Source organism: Cygnus olor, chromosome 1 (genome assembly GCF_009769625.2).
Source record: "Cygnus olor isolate bCygOlo1 chromosome 1, bCygOlo1.pri.v2, whole genome shotgun sequence".
NCBI lineage: Eukaryota > Metazoa > Chordata > Aves > Anseriformes > Anatidae > Cygnus > Cygnus olor.
Window position 1 is genome coordinate 140,634,391 of NC_049169.1, and position 19,755 is coordinate 140,654,145.

Here is a 19,755-nt window from a genome sequence, read left to right on the forward strand (position 1 = left end):
TACTTACACTAAATTATAATGCAAAGAAATAAACGGTAAGTTCACATGTTCATCAGGTAGCAGATCAGTTCAGTTTTAATTTAGCATACCTGACCTATTGCACTTCTTGGAGCGTATCTGCAAAGAAATACATCAAGAGATTCCTTCTCTCTACCTACAACTGCTTACAGTTTATAACATGAAAGAGAGACTCAACACAAATGAATCCTGACAAAATAGATTACAAAACTAATAAAAAACATCATGCAGAAATGTCAGCTGTAATTTTGCCATAAAAAGTCTGTGGGCCAATCAAGCCATGTTTTTTTCTCAGTAAAAACTTAGCTTTTCTCTTTGCAAGTCAGTGGTACAGCTGCCTTGATTTTGGAATGATCTGTAAGTAAAATCCTTTTGAATCTCTGGAACAATGCATCTCATCTGAACCTTTGTCCTGATTCATCTCCAGCTTTGATAGCTTCAGTGCGTCACCCTGCTTGCTTGTCAAATCTATCATCAATTCTAAATTGCCAATAAATATATTCCACATCTCTTTTGGGAGATGTAGCTTGTCTGCATGCTAAACAAAGAATAGGATGAATAAAGCTGAGATACACATGAAGATATAATATTCTCACTCTTAAAATACCACAGGTGAAATGATAATGTGGAAATATTCTTACCCTGAGGAAGGTAGACTCCAGTTGTAGCTTAGCAAATCAAAGACCAGAAAACTTGCTTGCAATAACATCCTAACAAATCCAAGGAGTTATTTTTTCCCACAGTTAAAAAATATCCACGCTCTGACATTAAATCCAAGTCCAGAGATTAAGGCAGAAGAGCTTCAATAATTAGTTTAGTTAGGTACAAAAAGTAATTTGTCATGAAGCTGTCAGCTTGCTACTACAAAGGTTTTTAAAAAATGTAGCTATTCATGGCTGAACAGTAGAACTTTTCCACACAGAAAAATTCATGACCGTTTCAGTATCTTTCTGTGTTTTGCATGGCAAATAAATATTGTCCACCAAGCTTGAAAAGCCTCTTTTTTCTTTTTTTTTCTTTTTTTTTTTTTTTTTGAATCGGTCACTCTGTGGGAAAAAAAGGCATTTCTTTAGATCCCCTTAATTTGATCTTCATAGTGGTAAAATAATTCAAAAGCAAAATGAGAGAACTTCTTGTTCAATGTCTTGCTTTCTCATAATTAAAAAATTATATATATCAGCATAACAACAAAGTAGAAAACTAGGGTACTTCAAATTCCAAAATCTTTCCATTCCTGGACGAGCTTTAGTGTTCAAATGTTAATAGGATGCCTGCATTTAAAAAAATATATTAAAAAAAAGAAGAAAAAAAAATCTTGGCCTGTGTTCAGGCTAAAGAGTCTGTGAAACAGACTTTTTCCATACTATGACCTCAGTCTTAGGATTTCTCTTTTGCAAAATGCTGGTTATTTGCCTTGGCAGGTGGCCAGGACCTGTATCTCTCTTTCTCCTTCCCTGTCCCTCCTCCTCCTCCTCTCCCCACCCTGCACACACCTCGCCTTCCTCCAGCCATGGGCTTAGCCCTGGGACCAGGTCACCCCCTGCCCTTTGACTGGCAGAAAAGGGCAAAAAAAAAAAAACCACACAAAAACAGGTTTTGTGAGCCTGGATATATTTAATGCTCCTGATCTTGTTTCTATCCTGTTGGACAAGTTGCATGGTGCTTTGTTCCTCCCTGCCCTCAGCCCAGCAGCGCCAAGGGCAGATTCCCTTGCCGCAGCTCTCGCCTGGGTGCAGGATTTCCAAGCCAGCATCTGGGAACTTTAACCCAGCAAAACCAACAGCATGCACAATGCAACTCCGGCGTGCCAGACGCCCAGCTTCAGTTTCATCGTTTCCTTCAGGGAGGAAATACGCAGCGGGGTAGATGGTTTCTGATGGCACGTCCGATGAAATCGAGTTCTTCCCAGGTATTCGCATCTGATTTTCCTGGCAACCCCTCTTTAACCACTGTGCCGCATTCAAGATTCCCAATTAGTCCCTTACAAATGAAAAAGTCCAAGGAAAACAGTGCCTAAGAGAAAAATAATATGCTTTTGGTGCAACACGGGAAAACATTTCCTCAACCATAAGTGTATTTTAGCTAGATAAATTGGTCAGTTTTATTCTAAGTGTTGTAAATGAACACAAGTGCTAGTGAAACATTTGTCACTTGAAAAAATTAGAAATAATGGCCAAGGTTGTAGTAAGTTTTCCAACTGGGCAAAAGCAGCTGAGCACATCTGCTTCAAAGCAAGGGCTTCTTGCACCTTCCCCTTCGGCTTTGAGTGGGGTGGCACCAAACAGGGCAGCAGCCAGCAGCTCAGGGTTTTTCTCTCTCCTGGGCACTGTACAGGTAGAGAGTGAAGGGAAAGGTGCTAAACAAGGGGGGACTTTATAAATAAAACCCTGTGCTGAGTCCTGCAGCAATAAGGGCAGTTATCTCCAGCTGTTGGATGCATTTGGTAAAAGAAAGGACTGACGTTTAAAAATAGGGCAGTGAAAGCCCTATCTCTTCCCATGCAAGTCAATCACAAAACTTCCCCAGATCTCAGAGGTGCTATTATTTAGACTTCATCTATCCCCCTTCCTGTTGACATCTCAGATAAGGCTTTTCTTGTCTGACTGAAACACTACGGAAGCTAAACTTTATCCCAGGATAACCACAGCTGCAATTATGGTCAGCTTGGGCTTCCATGTGTTTTCTTTCTAAATCCAGCAAATAAAAACCATCTCATCTGCTTTCATGGATATCATTCTTTCTTTTTTTTTAATACAATTTTATATGTTTTTAAATATTTTTTAATTGTATCACCTTTGACTGCTATGCATCTATAATTTTTATGTGGCAAAAAAAAATATCACCCAAAACACCGATCCATTCTTCCTCATTAACATAGCTAAGCCTCAAAGACAGATTAAGTTGAGACATGTGTGGGCAAATATCTTCCAAGAAAATGTCTTTATAGGATTTGAAGAAAATAGATTTGTTGGTATCAACTTACAACAGTTTTTTTGTGGACTGTCAGCAACACTGTATACCACAAATCCAAAAATCTGTGCTAAGGGAAGGTTAGGAACTGGCAGGCAACATTTACATCAGTACTGTGACAATACAGCCAGGGCTTTGATGCATCCCACAGGTGAAATCGGTCTGTCTTTTGGAGCAGGAAGTTACTGTGGAGTTGTATTTTTTTAATGGTCTGTATGTTTAATACACAGAGAAGCACTCTGTACATGTACTGAGGGTAATGCTTCAGGGGAGATGGCAGAAAAAAGAACTTTTTCATGGGAATTTGAGAGCTGAGGAGTGCATTTTAAATTTTAGCTGCTCTTGCTGGACTGGCTGGGCAATGACAGTCTGGCAGTGTTAGGGGTTAGCTCTGCAAGCCCAGGCTCAAGTAAACAGGTGGGATAGTGCAATGAAGCCAGCCTTCTTCTCCTGCCAGCTACTTGGTTCATGGATAAACACCAGACGTTTGCTTCTGTGGTTTTCAAGACCTCCATCGCTCTGAAGAACACTGTGTTCATTCATCTCAGTATGTTTTTTTTTTGTTTGTTTTGTTTTGTTTTAGTATGGACTTCAAAACTTCTCTCAGATACATCACAGACATACATTAAAAGCCATTAATGATACAATGTGTATCTGGTGTTTTCAGAAACAATAAAACAGAAAAAAATTGTTGGTCTTTATAAATTGTCCACCACCCCTTGGAAGTTGTGTTTTTGGATGGATGATGCTGAACTGTGGCTCACCAGTTTGATACCCTCATGATGGCCTGCAATAGAACCCATGGAATTACTGAAAGAGGACCAAATCACCAAATCACTGGCTGATGTGTGTCTGCTGCAGATGTCCTTGCCCTTGAAAATGCCCCAGATCTGAGCTGTGGAAGGCTGTTTGAGAAGTTGCCTTGGTATCTTAATCTGAAAGCTAAAAGTGGATTATACACCAGAAAAATTTGGGCACCTTTCCTTAGAAGCTGCCTTCCACAGTTGTATGAATTTCACCCTTTCCGTCGTCTTTCAGACCCTTCACCTATCTTCTGGTTCTACTGAGCCATCACAGTCTTTGTGGCAAGCAGGCAGAAGGATATCTAAGGTGTACCACTGGAAGGATTTTTGCTCTCCAGCTTGCATCCTTTGCCCTTTCCTTCTTTGCCATCCCTCCCTCAGGTGCAGTGAGAGAAAAGCCAAATCCTAATTTAAGTTGGGTGGCGACTGTCCAAGAAGCTACGACTGAAATTGTGGGGCAGGATGGGCTAGTGGTGATGGGGCAGGGGCTGCTCGAGCTCCCCATCTCTGCAGGCAGCCAAGAAAGGCAGCAGCGCAGTCCTCCCTGCACCCAGCCCTCAGCCTCTGCCTGCTGCTGGCACTGCTCAGGACATTCACCACTTAATACCCGAGTCTGTCTTTAAAAACTTAAACTACCACTCATTTCCGTTACTGTTCTGGATGAGTAATCCTTAGCCATTTTTACAGAACATTGCATTTTTCAACACTTCGTACAAATATTAATGAGCTAGTCTCCATGGCGGTCTAATTATTATTTTAGATGGGGGGAAGCCAAGGCTAACTTTAAATAACCTGCACCAGGCCTTTTGCTGAAAGTGAGGTGGGATTAGGGCTCCTCTTCCAACTCTGGTGCTCAGTCAGGTTGCAGCGGTTGCCTGAGAGACTTGTGGTCCTGGCTCAAGATCAGACGCCAGGCAGATGTGGAAGGCAAAGCTCCTCGGGGCTCAGAGCACGGTGGTGCATTGGCAGCACTTGCTCAGGCTGGTCTCCTGAATTTGAGACTGATTCTCCCTGCTCTCTGGAGACACCTTGTAATGCCTCTGCCTCTGTTTTCCCATCTGCAAAATGGGAAATGCAGGAGTTTTTGGCTAATAAATGCTATCTGTGGGTCACTGGAGATACAAGGAGTAAGATACAAAGGAGGAAGAAAAGGCAAGAAATAAAAATATATATTGGTGCTTGTGCCAACATAGACATAGGTCGCATCGAGGAAGAAAAAGAGTAACATTGCTCTGAGTACCTGTTTCCTATTTCTACCTCCAGGGTGATGAGGATGATGTTAGCAGCTGGATGGGCAAGAGACCGAAGCACTAATCTCTGCAAATGGGCAGCTTGGAAACTGCTGAATTTAGTATTGTTAATGAAGATCCCCCTGAGCAAACTGTTCTCCAAGTGATGCCTGAGACCGTCTCACAGAAGGAACGGAGCCAACATCTATTTCTGCCTGGCAAAAGCAAACAAGTGAACACACACAGTGAGATCTGTGACTCTCCGAGGGTATTAGTAAAGGACAAAACTTGCATAACTGCCATAAATTATAGAAGCCTCCCTCAATCTTGGTTAATTCTCTTGTAAAAAGGGAGGGAAAAATCTGGAGCAGCTCAGCATGAAAACAATTGTGGGAGGGATAATAAAGAGACAGCACCGAGGTATCTCATCGCTAGTGCTGATATCATTAAGTAAGTGCGCTAGAAATGTCGAGGTAAATGCACAGCAGTGAATCACAGTCAGGCATGATTAACCTTGGGTAGTCTGAACTGGAAATCATTTACAAACACAAAGGTACTGAAGAACACCGCAACAGACAGTACATCGAAAGTCATCCCAAGAGCGGGGGTTTTTCGGGGTGTTTTGTGTATTGTATATTTGTGTATTGCATATTTGTATATATTTTTGAATTGTTGTCATATTTTGCATGTGGAAGGATGGGTGATCTCAGACCCCTGGTGAGATAAGGAGTTACCGTGACACCACTGGACCCTCTGAAACACATGCACTGGTTGGAATATTTTTTTTTTTCCAAAGAAAAACTAAAACCCCATATCTAAAACTATAAAAGACCAAAAGAGCAGTCTTTCTCCATTTCTCTCACCCTCCTTAACCCTGTCCTTCAGCCTACAACTGGTAAAGCTGGGGGGAAAGGGATTTTAATAAAAATTAGATGTTTTTAACAAAATTGTGAAAGTTTTCTAACCACTGAAAACTGACCTTCCATCACAAAACCGAAAGAATGAAACATTGCTGCATATTTCTGAGCAGTCCTAAAAGTTTAGAAATGTGCAGTGAAGCTATAATCAGATGACCCATAGAGAGCTGTACATATTGAGTACAACAACAAAAAGCCCTTCAAATCCAGAATTCTTATGGCTTTAAAAGCATTCAATTACAAGGAACATGAATCAACTGGAGAAGACTCAAGACAGCTTAACACCTTTGTATTGTTTGCACCTTTTATTGCCATCCTTTAGTGCCAGTTCAGGTGATTTTTGTGCATGCAGACACGGTGAAGGCCGTAGGAACAGTGTGCAAAAGGGCACAAGTCTGCTCAGATTCTGCTCTTCCTTCATGGTTTTGCATAATTCTCATTCTCTTACATTCATCTCAGTTATCTCTAGCATTGTAATGGCTGCCCTTATTTATCTGCCTAATTAGGATGTTGCATCAATTAATGTGAATCATCTAAAGTATGCCTGTTTCTTAATGTTTAATGTTATTATCAGTGGAGAGCTTTGTCCTACCAGAGTCCATCCACAGAGTTAATGAATACAGGAAAAAAAACTACGCATGATGCTATTCAAAACAATGCATTTCCCATACCCAAACCCCTCTGAACAGCACAGCACACATCCTGTACTCTAGATTTCCATACTTGCAGGGGTTATGAGCAGCACCTTCATCCCTTTGGCTCCAGAGCATAGCCCCAGTACCTGATTTTGAGGCCCTGGATGGAGCCCAGTGGACAAGGCAGGAGGAATCTTTTCAGGGGAGACTTGATGTAAATGCTTGGTTCATGAGCGCCTCACTGCCTGATTCAGGAGGGCAATCAACCTGTCTTTTGAAGCTGCATAAATAATCTTTGGATGGTGGTAGTAAATCTACACCAAGGATGAATTAACTGCCACTGAGTCATATAAGCTTGGCTTGAGTATGTGGCTTGTAACATGCCTGAGGAAAATAAAAAAGACATTTGCAAGAAAGAAACATTAATTCGCTCCTCCCCATCTTTTCTGTTATTTTTATCTAGGCCAACACGCCTCGCTTTGTGGGTTTTTCTGCTGCTGTTTGTTTCATTTCCATGCGGAAACAATGATTCACAACGAAATGAATCCACAGCGCATCCTTTCTGGCTCCCCGTGGTTTCTGCCAGCCAGGCCTGAAGGTGCCACCTCTCCTACATCAGCGTCTCTCCTTCTCAACATCCCTACCAGGAGCAGATGGACAGACTCCTGCGACCCTCAGGGGAGCACCACCTCACAAGAAGGCATGGGCCTTTCACCAGAAGGACAGAGGGTCCTGCTGGGGTGTCCTCTCCATGCACATCTTGCGCTCAGGTGTGAGCTGCCGCATCCCCAAAAAGAAGGACAAGTCTGCATTCACAGCTGTCTGAGAAACAGGGGTAAAAGCCTGTCCTAGAAGAAGGTGTAAATGAGAAGCAGCCCGGGGAAGGACAACAAAATGTAGCAGAACGAGAACTGGGATGTCAGTGTTTACCTACACATTGAAATGTGTTAATCTGCATCACTGTAGCACTCAGGGATTCAGCGCTATTCAATAACAGACACATCTTAGTTTACTAACAGCTTTTGCTCTCCCTGCTTTTTCTTTTCCAGTTTGACCTCTGGTTTTCTCTGCCATTGCTCTCAATTTTATATCTCTTTCTGAAAATTCAGTGTTTGCAATCTTTTTCCTCTTTCTTAGCTCCAGGCCTCTCTTCTTTTTTTTTTTTTTTTTTCTTTTTTTTCTTTTTTTTTTTTTTTTTTTTTTTTTTTTTTTTTTTTTTTTTTTTTTTTTTTTTTTTTTTTTTTTTTTTTTTTTTCTTTTTTTTTCCTTTTTTTTATTTTTTTCCTTTTTTTTTAATTTTTTAATTTTTGGTGCAATACTTGCTGGTTCCCTCCCATTCATGTCCCACTTTCTCTCCTGTTTCCTTTTCCACACAAACAATTTCTCTAACTAGAGGGTCCTTTGCTTCTTGAATACAGCCATTTGTCAGGGGTAAAAGTATTTTCTGCTTTTAAAATTTGCTCTAGGAACCAGTATCTGCTGTGGGGAAGCCTTAAAATATAGCAACAGCATAAAGATAAGCATTATAAACACCCTGTATATAGAAAACTGTACATCATTTCAGAAGGTCGCACTACTTTGTCTTATTAGGCAAAGAACTTTTCACACCTAAGCAGATTTTGAAGTTTGCTGTATTTCAAATGGCATACTACATGGCGCAACATGTAGTCTCAAAGCAAAATATATTAGGGCACATCTCTGTACCCTTATTTTTTTAAGTTCTAAGGTTTAAAGTTTTAAGTTGATAAAGGAGAAGGAAGGAAAGTTAAAACATTCCTCGTGAATAAAATACCATCTGACCAGCAAAACTACTGTGCAGTATGGCTCATGTTTTACATATTGCTAAATATCAGCGAAAATAAATGTGTTCATTTCTCCAAAATACCTCCAGATGGCATTAAAACCCTTCTTCTTTTGGTTTTTATTGCAATATTATTTTTAAAAATGATAATTATTGGAATCATTCTATTAACCATTCCCAGCAATCATACTATCAGAAGGCATAAGGCTGCTAATGCTTAATTCATTTAATAAGTTTGGCTAAATATGCTCACATACTGTAATTACATTCCACAACACAATCTACAGGACAAGCCATTTCTTACAGCATGTCAAATCTTTTTCTAGATTCATTTCCAGAAGATTTTTAATGTGTATTTGCAGCAGAAATGAAAACATCCCACTACAAATCACCGTTATAGTACCTCCTTCTGTGACTACTTTTAGCCACGTAACAAATGGTGACACCTTTTGAGATTTACATGATGTAACGCTCTGAATTTAAATAACAGGAATCAGGAAACATAAATTATAGGCAAGATGCACTCTAAAATTCACATGACTGACTGCTACAAGAACTTCGCTCCCTCAAATGGGATTAAAAAGGTGAATGGTTTTGTAGAAATTCATACTGCTTCTGCATGGTAAATATTAAAGGAATTCACTTATCTAGCTCAGTTTGGGAGACTGTTGCTATTTATTTTTCTAACTTGCAGCCCATCTGTTTCGTAGACTGGTTTATGTTGGTAAAACAATTCAGTCCTTTGTATACTGGAGTTAAAAATGGTAAAAGCTTCTATTGTTGCACTAGAGTGAAGGTGAACACTGATATATTACAAGTGCCTGTTCCTATCTATTTCTCGACTTCTTTTGTTAATTCAAAAACATCAACAAAATCGTGAGAGACCAGAGATAGCTGTAATTGGATTTCAAGTAATTCAGAGGTGAAGCTGCAGACTGCAGTCTTTTAAAATTACATCAGTACATCAAAGGCATATGTGACATGATGTTTTTTAGCAAGTGTGACAAACTCCAGCAGCATTAAGGTAATGTTGAAGTCAGATTGTAAAGGCCAGCCTCACACACCCACAAAAATCATTTCATATCTATTCAGCATGATAGGGAGCCATTTCACTTGTGAAGATCTCTGACTTACTAGCATGCAAAAGTTCTAGGAATAATTAATGTTTAGTCATTATCTAAAAAGCCTTTTTAAGAACAGCATCAGTGAAAGAGCTTTATCTTAATGAAAACAAAAACAAAAACAAAACCACAACAGACAAATCCTATTTTGCCAAACCAATATGATAAAAACATAGATGCTTTCTCTGATCATAAAAGCAAAAGTGACTTACGATGTATGGGTTGCACTTTTCTCTGGACTCTTTGGCTCTACATCACTTTTTCCTTTAAAAGAGAAAAAGAAAATGACATCAGAAATGGGTGAATATGGAAACTGCTCAGATGCGATATGTCAAGGCTCTACTCATTGCTGACGCTGACTGCTCTTGCCACATGCACAGATTACTGCTGAGGCAATCACAGGGCTGCTGGGGCACTGCTGGAGTATCTGCAAGCTGGGAGTCAACCCTGACTTGACTTTTCTTGTCACTGGGACTCTGGCAATGTCAGGCAAGAAAACTCTACGGGGGAGGCAGAAAGACTCAACCTTTACAAGGAACAGCAGACCTTGGAGGCATAGAAATGACTTCTCCAGGGTCTTACAGCTCTACTATTGATAGTGCATCCCATCCAACATGCACAAACTCCCACACCCTGTTCCAGGAACCATTTCATACAAAGGAGAACAGTACCAGCAAAAGCTACTAAGGCAGAGATTAGGACACACTTCTGCAGATGGATGTTTGGATTCATGCTCGTTTTGACACCGTAAGTGTTTTGACACCTTTTGACCTGATCTTCAGCTGCTGTAATTAGGGTCTGGAGAAACCCTCTTTGCTATTTTGTGTAAGAAAAAGCTAACTTTCAAGTTAAGTTAATTTTTTTTTAAAGTACCTAAATACTTGAGAAGTATCAGGGGGTCAAGGGTTTCCTCTTCTTCTTGTTTCCTTATGACTCACAAGCATCCTGGAAAAGTACATTGGCTTGTGATGACCTCTTCTGTGGTCCAAAACCACATCTGCCCAATGTAACTTAGTTACATAGCACAGACACCAGGGAAGCAGGCTGCTAGCTGATGGGGTGGTACTGTTCATGGTATGTCAGGCCAATTCCTTCTCCCTCTTTCATTCTTTCCAAAAATAAGGTGGTTGTTCTTTACTGCACTTATCACTCTGAGAAACCTGAGAGAGTTACAGTTCAGCACAAGGTTTTTCTTTAGCTCTAACGTGGATGAACAGGGCATGCTGCTCCACTTGAATCACCTTGAACTTGAATTCTGTACCTCATGACTGCAGCTGCTGATCCTCCTGTGCGTTGCTGGGCACAAATAGCTGTCTACATATGAGTTTATGTTGCCTAGCAGACAAGGAGGCACAGAGGTTGTGTGTGACTAGCTTAGTGATGGATGTGTTTTCCTCCACTACCTTTTAATGAACTTCATTAAGCCAAAATCCGCCTGTGCCTTCTGAAAAAAACTGTGTAAAGTGTTTGTTTTGGTCAGGCTGTACCAGCGTTCCCTTGTCTGATCTTCTACTCACTGACTTGAGCTGAGTGGGTTTTGGATCAGCCCCTAGTCTATTCCATGCGCATGAACACTACACATCATCTGCTCTCTGATGGCAAAGTTCTCACCCTCAGTTTTCATACAGCGTTGAGGTGTCATCAATGCCTGGTAGGGGCACCTCTGGAAAATTTGCTGTTGCCATCAGAAGAGGCAGGATTTTGCCACCAATGTCTTTCCACTGCTGTAAAGAAGCATGCTGAAGGACTTACTCTAGAAAGTAAACTTCTGAATGTGGGTGTCTAGTAAAGGAGGTTTGGGTAGTGCAAACACCTGGCTGTGGTGCTTGTAGATCTCATCCTCCCCTATAGAAAGGTTTGAGTGTACCCAACTTATGTGCCCAGTCTTTAGTGAAAAGGAAGCTCTGGATGACTTCAAAAACACCAGTGTCCCTCTGTGAACCTTTAGGTAAGCTAAAGGTGCCTAAAATTTAAGCAGAACCTGGGCAGCCACAAAGTATGGAATACATCTAGTTCATAATCTCTAGGTCACTTTTCACTTTTAACAGAGACTTCAGAAAGCATATCCAGATGATAACCTGCTGGCTAGAAAGCTGTTGCTGCAGTGCATGTTTGTCAGCCTTAGGATGCCTGGAGCCCTGGAGCTCATCTGCATTATGGTAATTTGGAACAAGAAACCAACAGTAACAGTTGGCACATATTCAAAGATTTTCTATTCGTAACTTAGACTTTGTGTAAGTGATGAATTATTGCCATGAACACTGGTTTGTTTGAGTGTGAGGAGGAATATGGATTCCTGAGTGCTTTGCCAGAGTTCACATCAGTTCTACTTTCAGCAATGTATGTTAATGTAGCAACAAGGGAACAGCACAAGTACTGTGAGGAGAGAGAGGAAAGAGAATCTCTGTGATTTAGCCAAACTGGATATTAATGAATTACCCTACAGTAAGCATTTGCATCTGCTTTAATGCTAATCCTCACTTAACATACTTCTGTGTGGAGGGGAAGGATGAAGCTTTTGCAGATGATAGAAATGCATCAGTCCAGCCTATCAGAGTAGAAAATCTGGTCATTAATGCTTTATCAGTTCTTACCAACTTTGTTCACACTTGACTGAATCACAGAAATTTGAAAAATGTGTATAGGTTAAGCATAGTTGAATGTCACAGATACGCTGTTGTTAAGCTATTGGATAAATAAAAGGGAATTATCTGTCAGAACAACTTTTTTTTTTTTTTCTTTTTTTTTTTTTCCCCACACTCACTCTTGGCTAGGCCAAGATTTGTATTCCCATTTTTCATGTTACCTGCCAAATGCATGCAGGTACCATTGTGGGAGGCTGCCATTTGTTGGACTGCTAAAACCTGTCTAGCTCTGATTTCTTTTAGTGGTCAAATTTGTGTAGTCTGTTGTTTTTCTGAGTCAGATGGGAATTGACAAAGGATACATTACCTACCTCACAAGGCTACTGTTAGCACACTTCATTTCAGGTGCTATGCACTGTGTATGTCTTCTGAAATGGATGTGGATGGGTGTGTGTGCATGCCTGTGTGTTGGGGTGTGTGTGCCTGCACATGCCTCCAGAAGATCGTGGTGGAAAACATCAGCCCTCAGATCCTCAGCCACAGGCCTGGGAATTCTTTGCTAGTTCCTGCTAACTCTCACACAACTCACTTCCTAATTGTTTTAAATATAACCGGATGAGAAGATTAGATTTCTCCCATTTCAAAATATATTTTAAATGGACTTTTGTAGGATTTCCTTGTTGAATAGTGGAAGACCAGAGAAGGAGTGTTCTCCTCTGAGTAGGAATTTGGGTGAATCATTCAACCTAACTGGCATAAGTTCCCCCACTGGATAACAAGGATAAATAATACTTATTGTAACAGAGCAATACAACTTCAGCCATTAAGGGTTTTTAAATGCTTTGATTTCCTTGTGGGGGAAGGATGAGAGAAATGCAAATGTTATCTATGAGAAAGACAATGCTAGCAGCTGAAGTAAGAACATTGCAAATGATGGGCTCAGGAGCCACTCCACAGAAGACATGGTGCAATGGGGAATACCAGCTAATTGGGACTCCAAAGATGTGTTTGGATAATTCAGTACATAGACCATTAAGTTTCTTTTCCATATGGAGTCATTTGGTAGAACTTCCTAACATCCAAATACTTTTTCCATGAGTTTTCTTTGAGTTTGTTGTACAGGACTGGTAAGGTCTATGTTTTATTCTACTTGTGTCTTATTGCATGTCTTTTTCTAACACTCTGACAAGAATCCTCATGGATACACATCTCAGAGGTAGTCAAATTCCTCTGCAACATTAGGAGATGTGTCTTAGTGTCTGACAGCAACCCGAAATTTTGATACCAATGAAGAAAGTGTTTCTGCATGGGTTCAGCCACTCTTTGGTTTGGTTGCCATCACCCAGCCAGGCAGTATCAAGCGCACTCTAGCCCAGCAGCAAACACACACTGATTTTGCTGAGCAGGATGAATGAGAAAATAAGAAGCTGGAGGCACCATAGGGGGGAGGGCTGATGGGGGAACTGGAAGTGAAGTGAGGTTGGACACCACAGGAGTAAGCAGCAGAGGAAAGCTGTGAGGGGGCAGGACTGCTTCCCTAACCCACAGGAGAGCATGTTTCATTAGAACTGCAAACAACCTATTTTGTTAAAGTGTTGCAAGGAGGAAATATGAAATATGAAGGAAAATGAAACTATGACCAAAGCTATCCAAACACTGTGGCCTCTGATGTCATCACAAAGTCCTCAGCTCAGTTTGTGTGTTTGTCATGCTCATGACTCTTTGCATGTTTGCATAGCCCTCTCTATCATGGCCCTTTTGCGCTTCCTTCTCTCATTACTGTATTCATTATTTTCTGACAGGACCTCAGCCATTTTGCGTTTTATTATTTCCTTAGTGCTGGTCCTCACAGCAATATCAAACTGACACTGGCAATTAAGTGACACCACTGCATGTTTCTTCACAACATTGTCTTCCGCCTGCTGACCTTTCCCTGAAGAGCTGCAGAAGAAAGAGCTGCACTGTTTTAATAGCCTATGTCTCCCAGGCTTGTCTTGCTGGATGTCTTCTCCCTCACGCAGTGGGTGACCAGCCACTTTCAAAGCCCTACCTACCAGCTCAGGGCATTTTTCATCTTCAGTCACAGCCTTGTAATTTGCAAACAGGGCTCTGTGCTGGCTGACAGGTCAGGAACCTAACAAAATGGTTCTTTTGGTTGAGACGATTTTATGTCGAGAGCAGAGTAGGATCATGTATTTTTAATATGCAAGACAACATTAACAACAGTCAGAGGTGTCAGGGGAGAGGATTAATACTTTGTTTCATGGAACAGTTCAATCTTTCCTTTCAATACAGCTGCTAAGTTTTTCACCATAACTAAATCTAATTAAAGTGCTGCTGATCTGCACCACGATTTGTATATTGGAGTCCACTGAAAAGCAACAACCAGGAGCCATGCAAGCACACATCACCTCCCTTCCCAAACTGCTAGCCAAAAAAGACCCACAGCCACATGGTCTTTGAGGCATTATTTGGTATTGGATTGGTAGGATTATGTTGTTTATTATGGTGCAATAGCCACAAAATATACCATTGCCTATGACAGATAAGTGATAACAGGTTTTTCAGCACAATATTTTGGCAGCCTATATCTGGCAGTGCCCTTGCCCAAGCAACTGGGTCATCTCTTTTCTAGCATTTTAGAAAAGCCATTCTTTTGCTGTTTCAGTCTTTCTCACCTAGATAATGAAATAGACATCATGAAATGAATCCTTTTTGTTCTTCCCAGTCCACCAAAAGAAATGGTATTTTGATGGTCACCCTTGAATTCAGATCCCCACATTTGGCTAAAACAGAGTACTTCTTGGCAAAACTCTGTGCTGTCCCAGTCTGCTACTGTTGCTTTCTCAGTCCCTTGGTTTTCACAGTCATTGTCATTCCCTCCACCCAATGCAGCCATAAACGAGTTAGTACTTACTTGTATTGCTGTGTCCTGTAGATCCCTGTTGTGACTCCTACAATAATAACAGAAAGAAGGTACAATGTGTTATTTTTATGGCACTTTTTAGCTGCAATACTTGCTTGAACATTACCTTAACAATACAAACAATATTGTTAATTGTTCATTTGGTTTAAAAGTCACTTCCAATTACAAGAATAAATCCAATATTTCTTTGAAAATGCTTTAATCCAAAGGCTTGTAAACTTCTTTCACAGCAATCCTTTAAAGGTGCAATTCTTTGTACAGTTATTACCAGTCTCCTGCTTGCTGTTCATTTATTGATCAACCAAAACTTGTCTATTATTTTCCACGAGTTTAGATGAGTAGACAGAGTGAAGACCAATATTGTTTCATGGACCATTGGATTCTTGAGATAGTAGCACAGCTGATCTTTCCTTCTCACATGTTGATATTGACAGCACCAGAGAATGGAAATACAGACTTTAGCACTGGGTCCCTGACATTACAAGGTCAGCCTTGTATCACAACTGTGATATTTATGAATATGGTACAATATATATATATTTTTTTTTCACATGCAAATGTTCATATATTTTACTCACAGAATTTGCTTACATTCATAAAAATGTGAAAGAAGCCTATAAATAAAAGGGAAATATAAATAGATACTATAATAAAATATTTTTAAATTGGGAAAAAATAAAGTAAGAATACAAGAACAAGAAGAAAATAGCTATCATCTGAAAAAAAAAAAAAAGAAAGAACACTTTTGGAGATGCTGAAATATGAGGTTAACATAAAAATTCTGTCAAGCAAACACCTGACCTTTAACTATATCTGGGGTCTCTCAGTCTGGTCCCTGTTGACCAACACAATGTTAATGATATAGTAATTTTACTTCGGTAGAAATGTCAGGTGTTTTGCGAAGCTGTGAAGCTCCTTGAACACTTTTTGAGAACGCATTGCTAGTAATCAGCCTTACACTAAATCTTCTGAGTAGGTTTGTTTAAATCTGCTACATTTTAAATAGTTCTGTCCAGTGATAGGCAACTCTTAAGCCTTACACATTAAAAACTTGGGTCACTGGCCCCACGTTGGTGGTATGAGCACACTACTGTATATTATTATATATGTTCATTAGTTACTCCTCTAGTTACCTCATATTGGAATCTTGGTTACCATAAAATCAGCCCAGAATAGGCTATATGAAAATGGCCTCTGTCCAGTTATTTCTCTGAAAAATGTTGAGTACCTCTGCTGTGCCCGCAAGGCTTTTAATACACCATTAACTCAGTTCAGGGCCCTGCATCATGCCAGAAACAGCCCGAGGTGTGGCAGGCTATGGTTGATTGAAGGGAAGGTGTCCTCTGTGCAGCTCTGCTCCTAGATAACACGCATACACACAGGAGTACCACCTCAAGTGCACACTGCAATTACAACAGTAAGAACTACTCTGAGAGGCCAGGCACACGTAACATTAATTTTTGGTGAAGAATCAGACCCTGGACTAGATCTCTGGTACAAAGAGGCTGAGTGATGGGCCAGACACACAGCTGGAAGTGGGAGGTTCCTATTTATGTATTTGTTCATTTTACTTCTAGGCAAAAACTGGAATGTGTACATTTCTGCTACATTTTAAAGAGGTGAAACGGCTGAGAAGTCTGTAGGTTTGCTACAGCTCAGAAGCCAGACTTCAGGCCTTAGGTTGGTCTTAAATTTAAGAAAACAACAACAATAACAACAACAAAAACACAGAAACACATCTTAAAATATTTCCCTTTTTCATTCTTCCTCCAACTCCTGTCTGTGCTATCTCCTCACTTGCTCACCAGATCCCACAGAGATGCCACCCATAGAAATCTCCAAGGTAGAAATTTGAAGAAAGGAACTGCAAGTCCCCAGAAAGCTCAAGGATGCTCTGACCTGGCCAAGCTAAGTTTTTGCTGTGGGTCCTGCAGAAACATGCCTCAGGGACTGGAGGGCCCAAGGGTTTCTTGTCAACTCCAAAAGGAGATTGTCCGAATGGTGGGCATTGGGCTCTTGAAGACTTGGCTGGTCAAATCTCCTCCATCTGCACCATTTGCTTTGGAGTAAAGGCTTTCTGGATTGCATGACTTTAATCTGTATAATTTTTATGGCATAGCATGCATCTGTAATTCAGTGACACCCTACATATGTGAAATGGGAGACATCAAATTCTGGGGCAAATATTAGGAGTTTCTACCATCGTCTACAGTAGAATGTCTCATATGCTGACAATGTCTCTACGTGTTTCATATCTGAAAATAATTTCTCAATTATTTGAAATTGTCTGCTTTTGACATATTACCTCATCATTTTATGAATGTTTCTGATAAAGGAATATTAAAGACTTCCCCCCCACCCCCCACCCCGTGACTGAATATAATCTTATGAAGTCAGAATTGGCTTGCAGTGCCAATATAATGATATATACACTTGCATTTAAATGTTATTCTAGTAGCCAGCCAGGCTGCCAATAAAAGTAGGCTCTTAGAACAGGTTTGGTTTCCAGAGTAGTGAATTTATGTACCTATAGGTGGAGAGATTGTTTTCTGTTTCGGGAAATAGTGTTATTTTGATGGAAATATCCTTGTGTTTGTAAAATTGTTTGAAACTGCTAAACAAGGAAATTGCTTACCCTTTTACATTCTCATCAACTTCAGGAAGAATGCACCCTTACCTTTTAACTGTCTAGAATGGTATCTTACCTCTGCCATTGACTTTGCTTTGTCTCAAATTTCACTTCAGCAAAACAAGAGCTATAACATTTTCACTTCTCCTTTTAACTGATTCTTTAAAGTAAGTGTCTTGATTCTCAACAAATTATTCTTAATAAAAAGGCTACTAAAAATACAGTCATGAAATAGAGAATACTCTCACTGAGGTAGGAAAAAATATGCCTTTATGTAACTTAAAAAAGAAAAGGTGAAGGCTTCACTTCTGGAGGTTTTTTTTTTTTTTTTCTTTTTTTTTTTTTTTTCTCCAGATTGTTAAAATAAACAAGAAAGGAAAACGTAAATGAAATGGGCACTGAAAAGACAACCTTATTATCATATCTTAGCTTCTAATAATAATTGCTCCAATTTTGTGACAAGACACCAGTTTTCCTGAAGTGGATAAATTAATTCTCAAATATCAAAATGATGGCTGATCATAACATCACAAAACATATAAATAGAAATCAAACCCATCATCAAGCTTTCAAGGCAGTAAAAATGAAGAAAGAGAGCAAAGATGATCTTGGAGGTCTTTTCCAACCTTATTGTTTCTAGGATGTGAGCATATTCTAAGATGTACTACATTGTGGGCACAGCCTTGGGCAGCCTGCTCTAGGTGGCCTTGCTTGAGAAGCGAAATGTCTGCATTCCCCCCCAAAGTGCTGCACAGACAGTCATGGACAGAGTGTACGTTAAAAAGAGCAGTTTATTGACATCTGCATGGGCTGAAGCTCCTGGATGGAATGGAGTCTCTCCAAGGGTCTGGGTGGTCACTGCCCGGCTGCTAACAGGTGTCTCTGTTGCGCTGCTGGAGAAACTGGTGTTGTGCAGCGGCACCGGGCTCCTGGTGAAGCTGTCCGCGGCCTACGCCAGGCTCAGGAAGGTGTCTGAGCCATCTATCTGCACCCCAAACATGATCTTAATGGAGAGGGTGCTCTTGGAGGCGTTGGCCAGCTTGATCTTGCAGGAGCGGCAGGAGGGCAGCACAGTCCGGCAGCAGTGGCGCGACTGCGGCAGAAGCTCCCAGGCTGCTTTCACCAAGGCCTGGAACCAGCGGGTGGTTTCCTCCACATTCAGGTAGGAGCCGGTGCAGAAGGTGCATAGGAGGCTGGGTTCCTGTTTTCTGCTCAGCTCGTCCTCGGGGTGGTGGAGGAAGCACAGCATGTCCCCCACCAGCCGTTCCCTCGCACAGGCACACTCCAGCTCCACGCGCAGGCCAGGGTTCCTCATTGCCATCTTCCCCACAGCGCCCAGTTCTGGGTGAAAGGCGTGTCCAGGGCGAGGCCTCAGGGGCACGAGCAGGCAGTAGAGGATGTTGTCTTCCCGGACACTCCAGCCTTTGTAGAGGCAGCCCACACCGATGGCTGGCTGCAGCTGTGGCTTGAAGGGACAGTTCCTGGAGAGTCCTCGGCAGGCCCCAAGAAGTTCGTCCACCAGCTCCTCCACCGCCTTGCACTTGTCTGACATGTACGGCGCTGGCCACTGGGTGCGATCGGCCCAAACCCTGCCCAGATCCCAGGTGTCATCTGAGTCACCGTCTTGGTCTGCATCACCATTGTCTTCCTCTTCCTTGTAGAGCTGCCCTGCTTGCTGAGGCTGCCCAGCTCACGGCTCCTTTTCCTGAGCCACCGGCAGAGCCCAAAGAGCAGGACAAGGAGGTCAGCCAAGGTCCAGAGCTGCCACTGCTGCAAGGCAGTGAAGAGCAGAGCTTCCAGGGCCACCCCACTCTGCTCCTGTCTCCTCTGCTCCATCTCTTGCAGCAGCCGAGCCATGCCCTGACTCAGTTGCTCTGCATGCTGCTGCATTCTCTCGTGCATATCCACACCCATGTGATCATCCACCAACCACGGCTTCTGGGCAATGCCCAGCACAGCCAGGGCAAGGAAGATCAGACGAGCCATAGCCAGCAGGAGGTGCGAGCTGCACTCACTGACAGCCCAGGCCACAGTGTGGTGGTGCTGCCTGCTGCTGGCCCTGACGACAGCTCCCCCGCTGTGACTCGTCCTTTGTGCTGTCACTGGCACCTCAGCTGCATC

The 19,755-nt window shown here is 41.6% G+C and overlaps 1 protein-coding gene across 3 annotated transcripts in view; it reads right to left on the bottom strand.

The window, feature by feature from the left end:
• Positions 1-19,755, bottom strand: part of AFF3 (AF4/FMR2 family member 3) — a 329,942-nt gene that overhangs the window by 113,806 nt on the left and 196,381 nt on the right. For all 3 annotated transcript variants that reach the window (XR_005817547.1, XM_040548075.1, XM_040548810.1), the window contains exons 6-7: positions 14,997-15,033; positions 9,707-9,758 (exon numbers count right to left, since the gene is read on the bottom strand). Coding sequence is in view for 2 of the 3 variants with exons in the window: in XM_040548075.1 (XP_040404009.1) it covers positions 9,707-9,758; positions 14,997-15,033 (89 nt within the window). In the remaining variant the exon portion in view is untranslated. The remainder of the gene's footprint in view (positions 1-9,706; positions 9,759-14,996; positions 15,034-19,755) is intronic.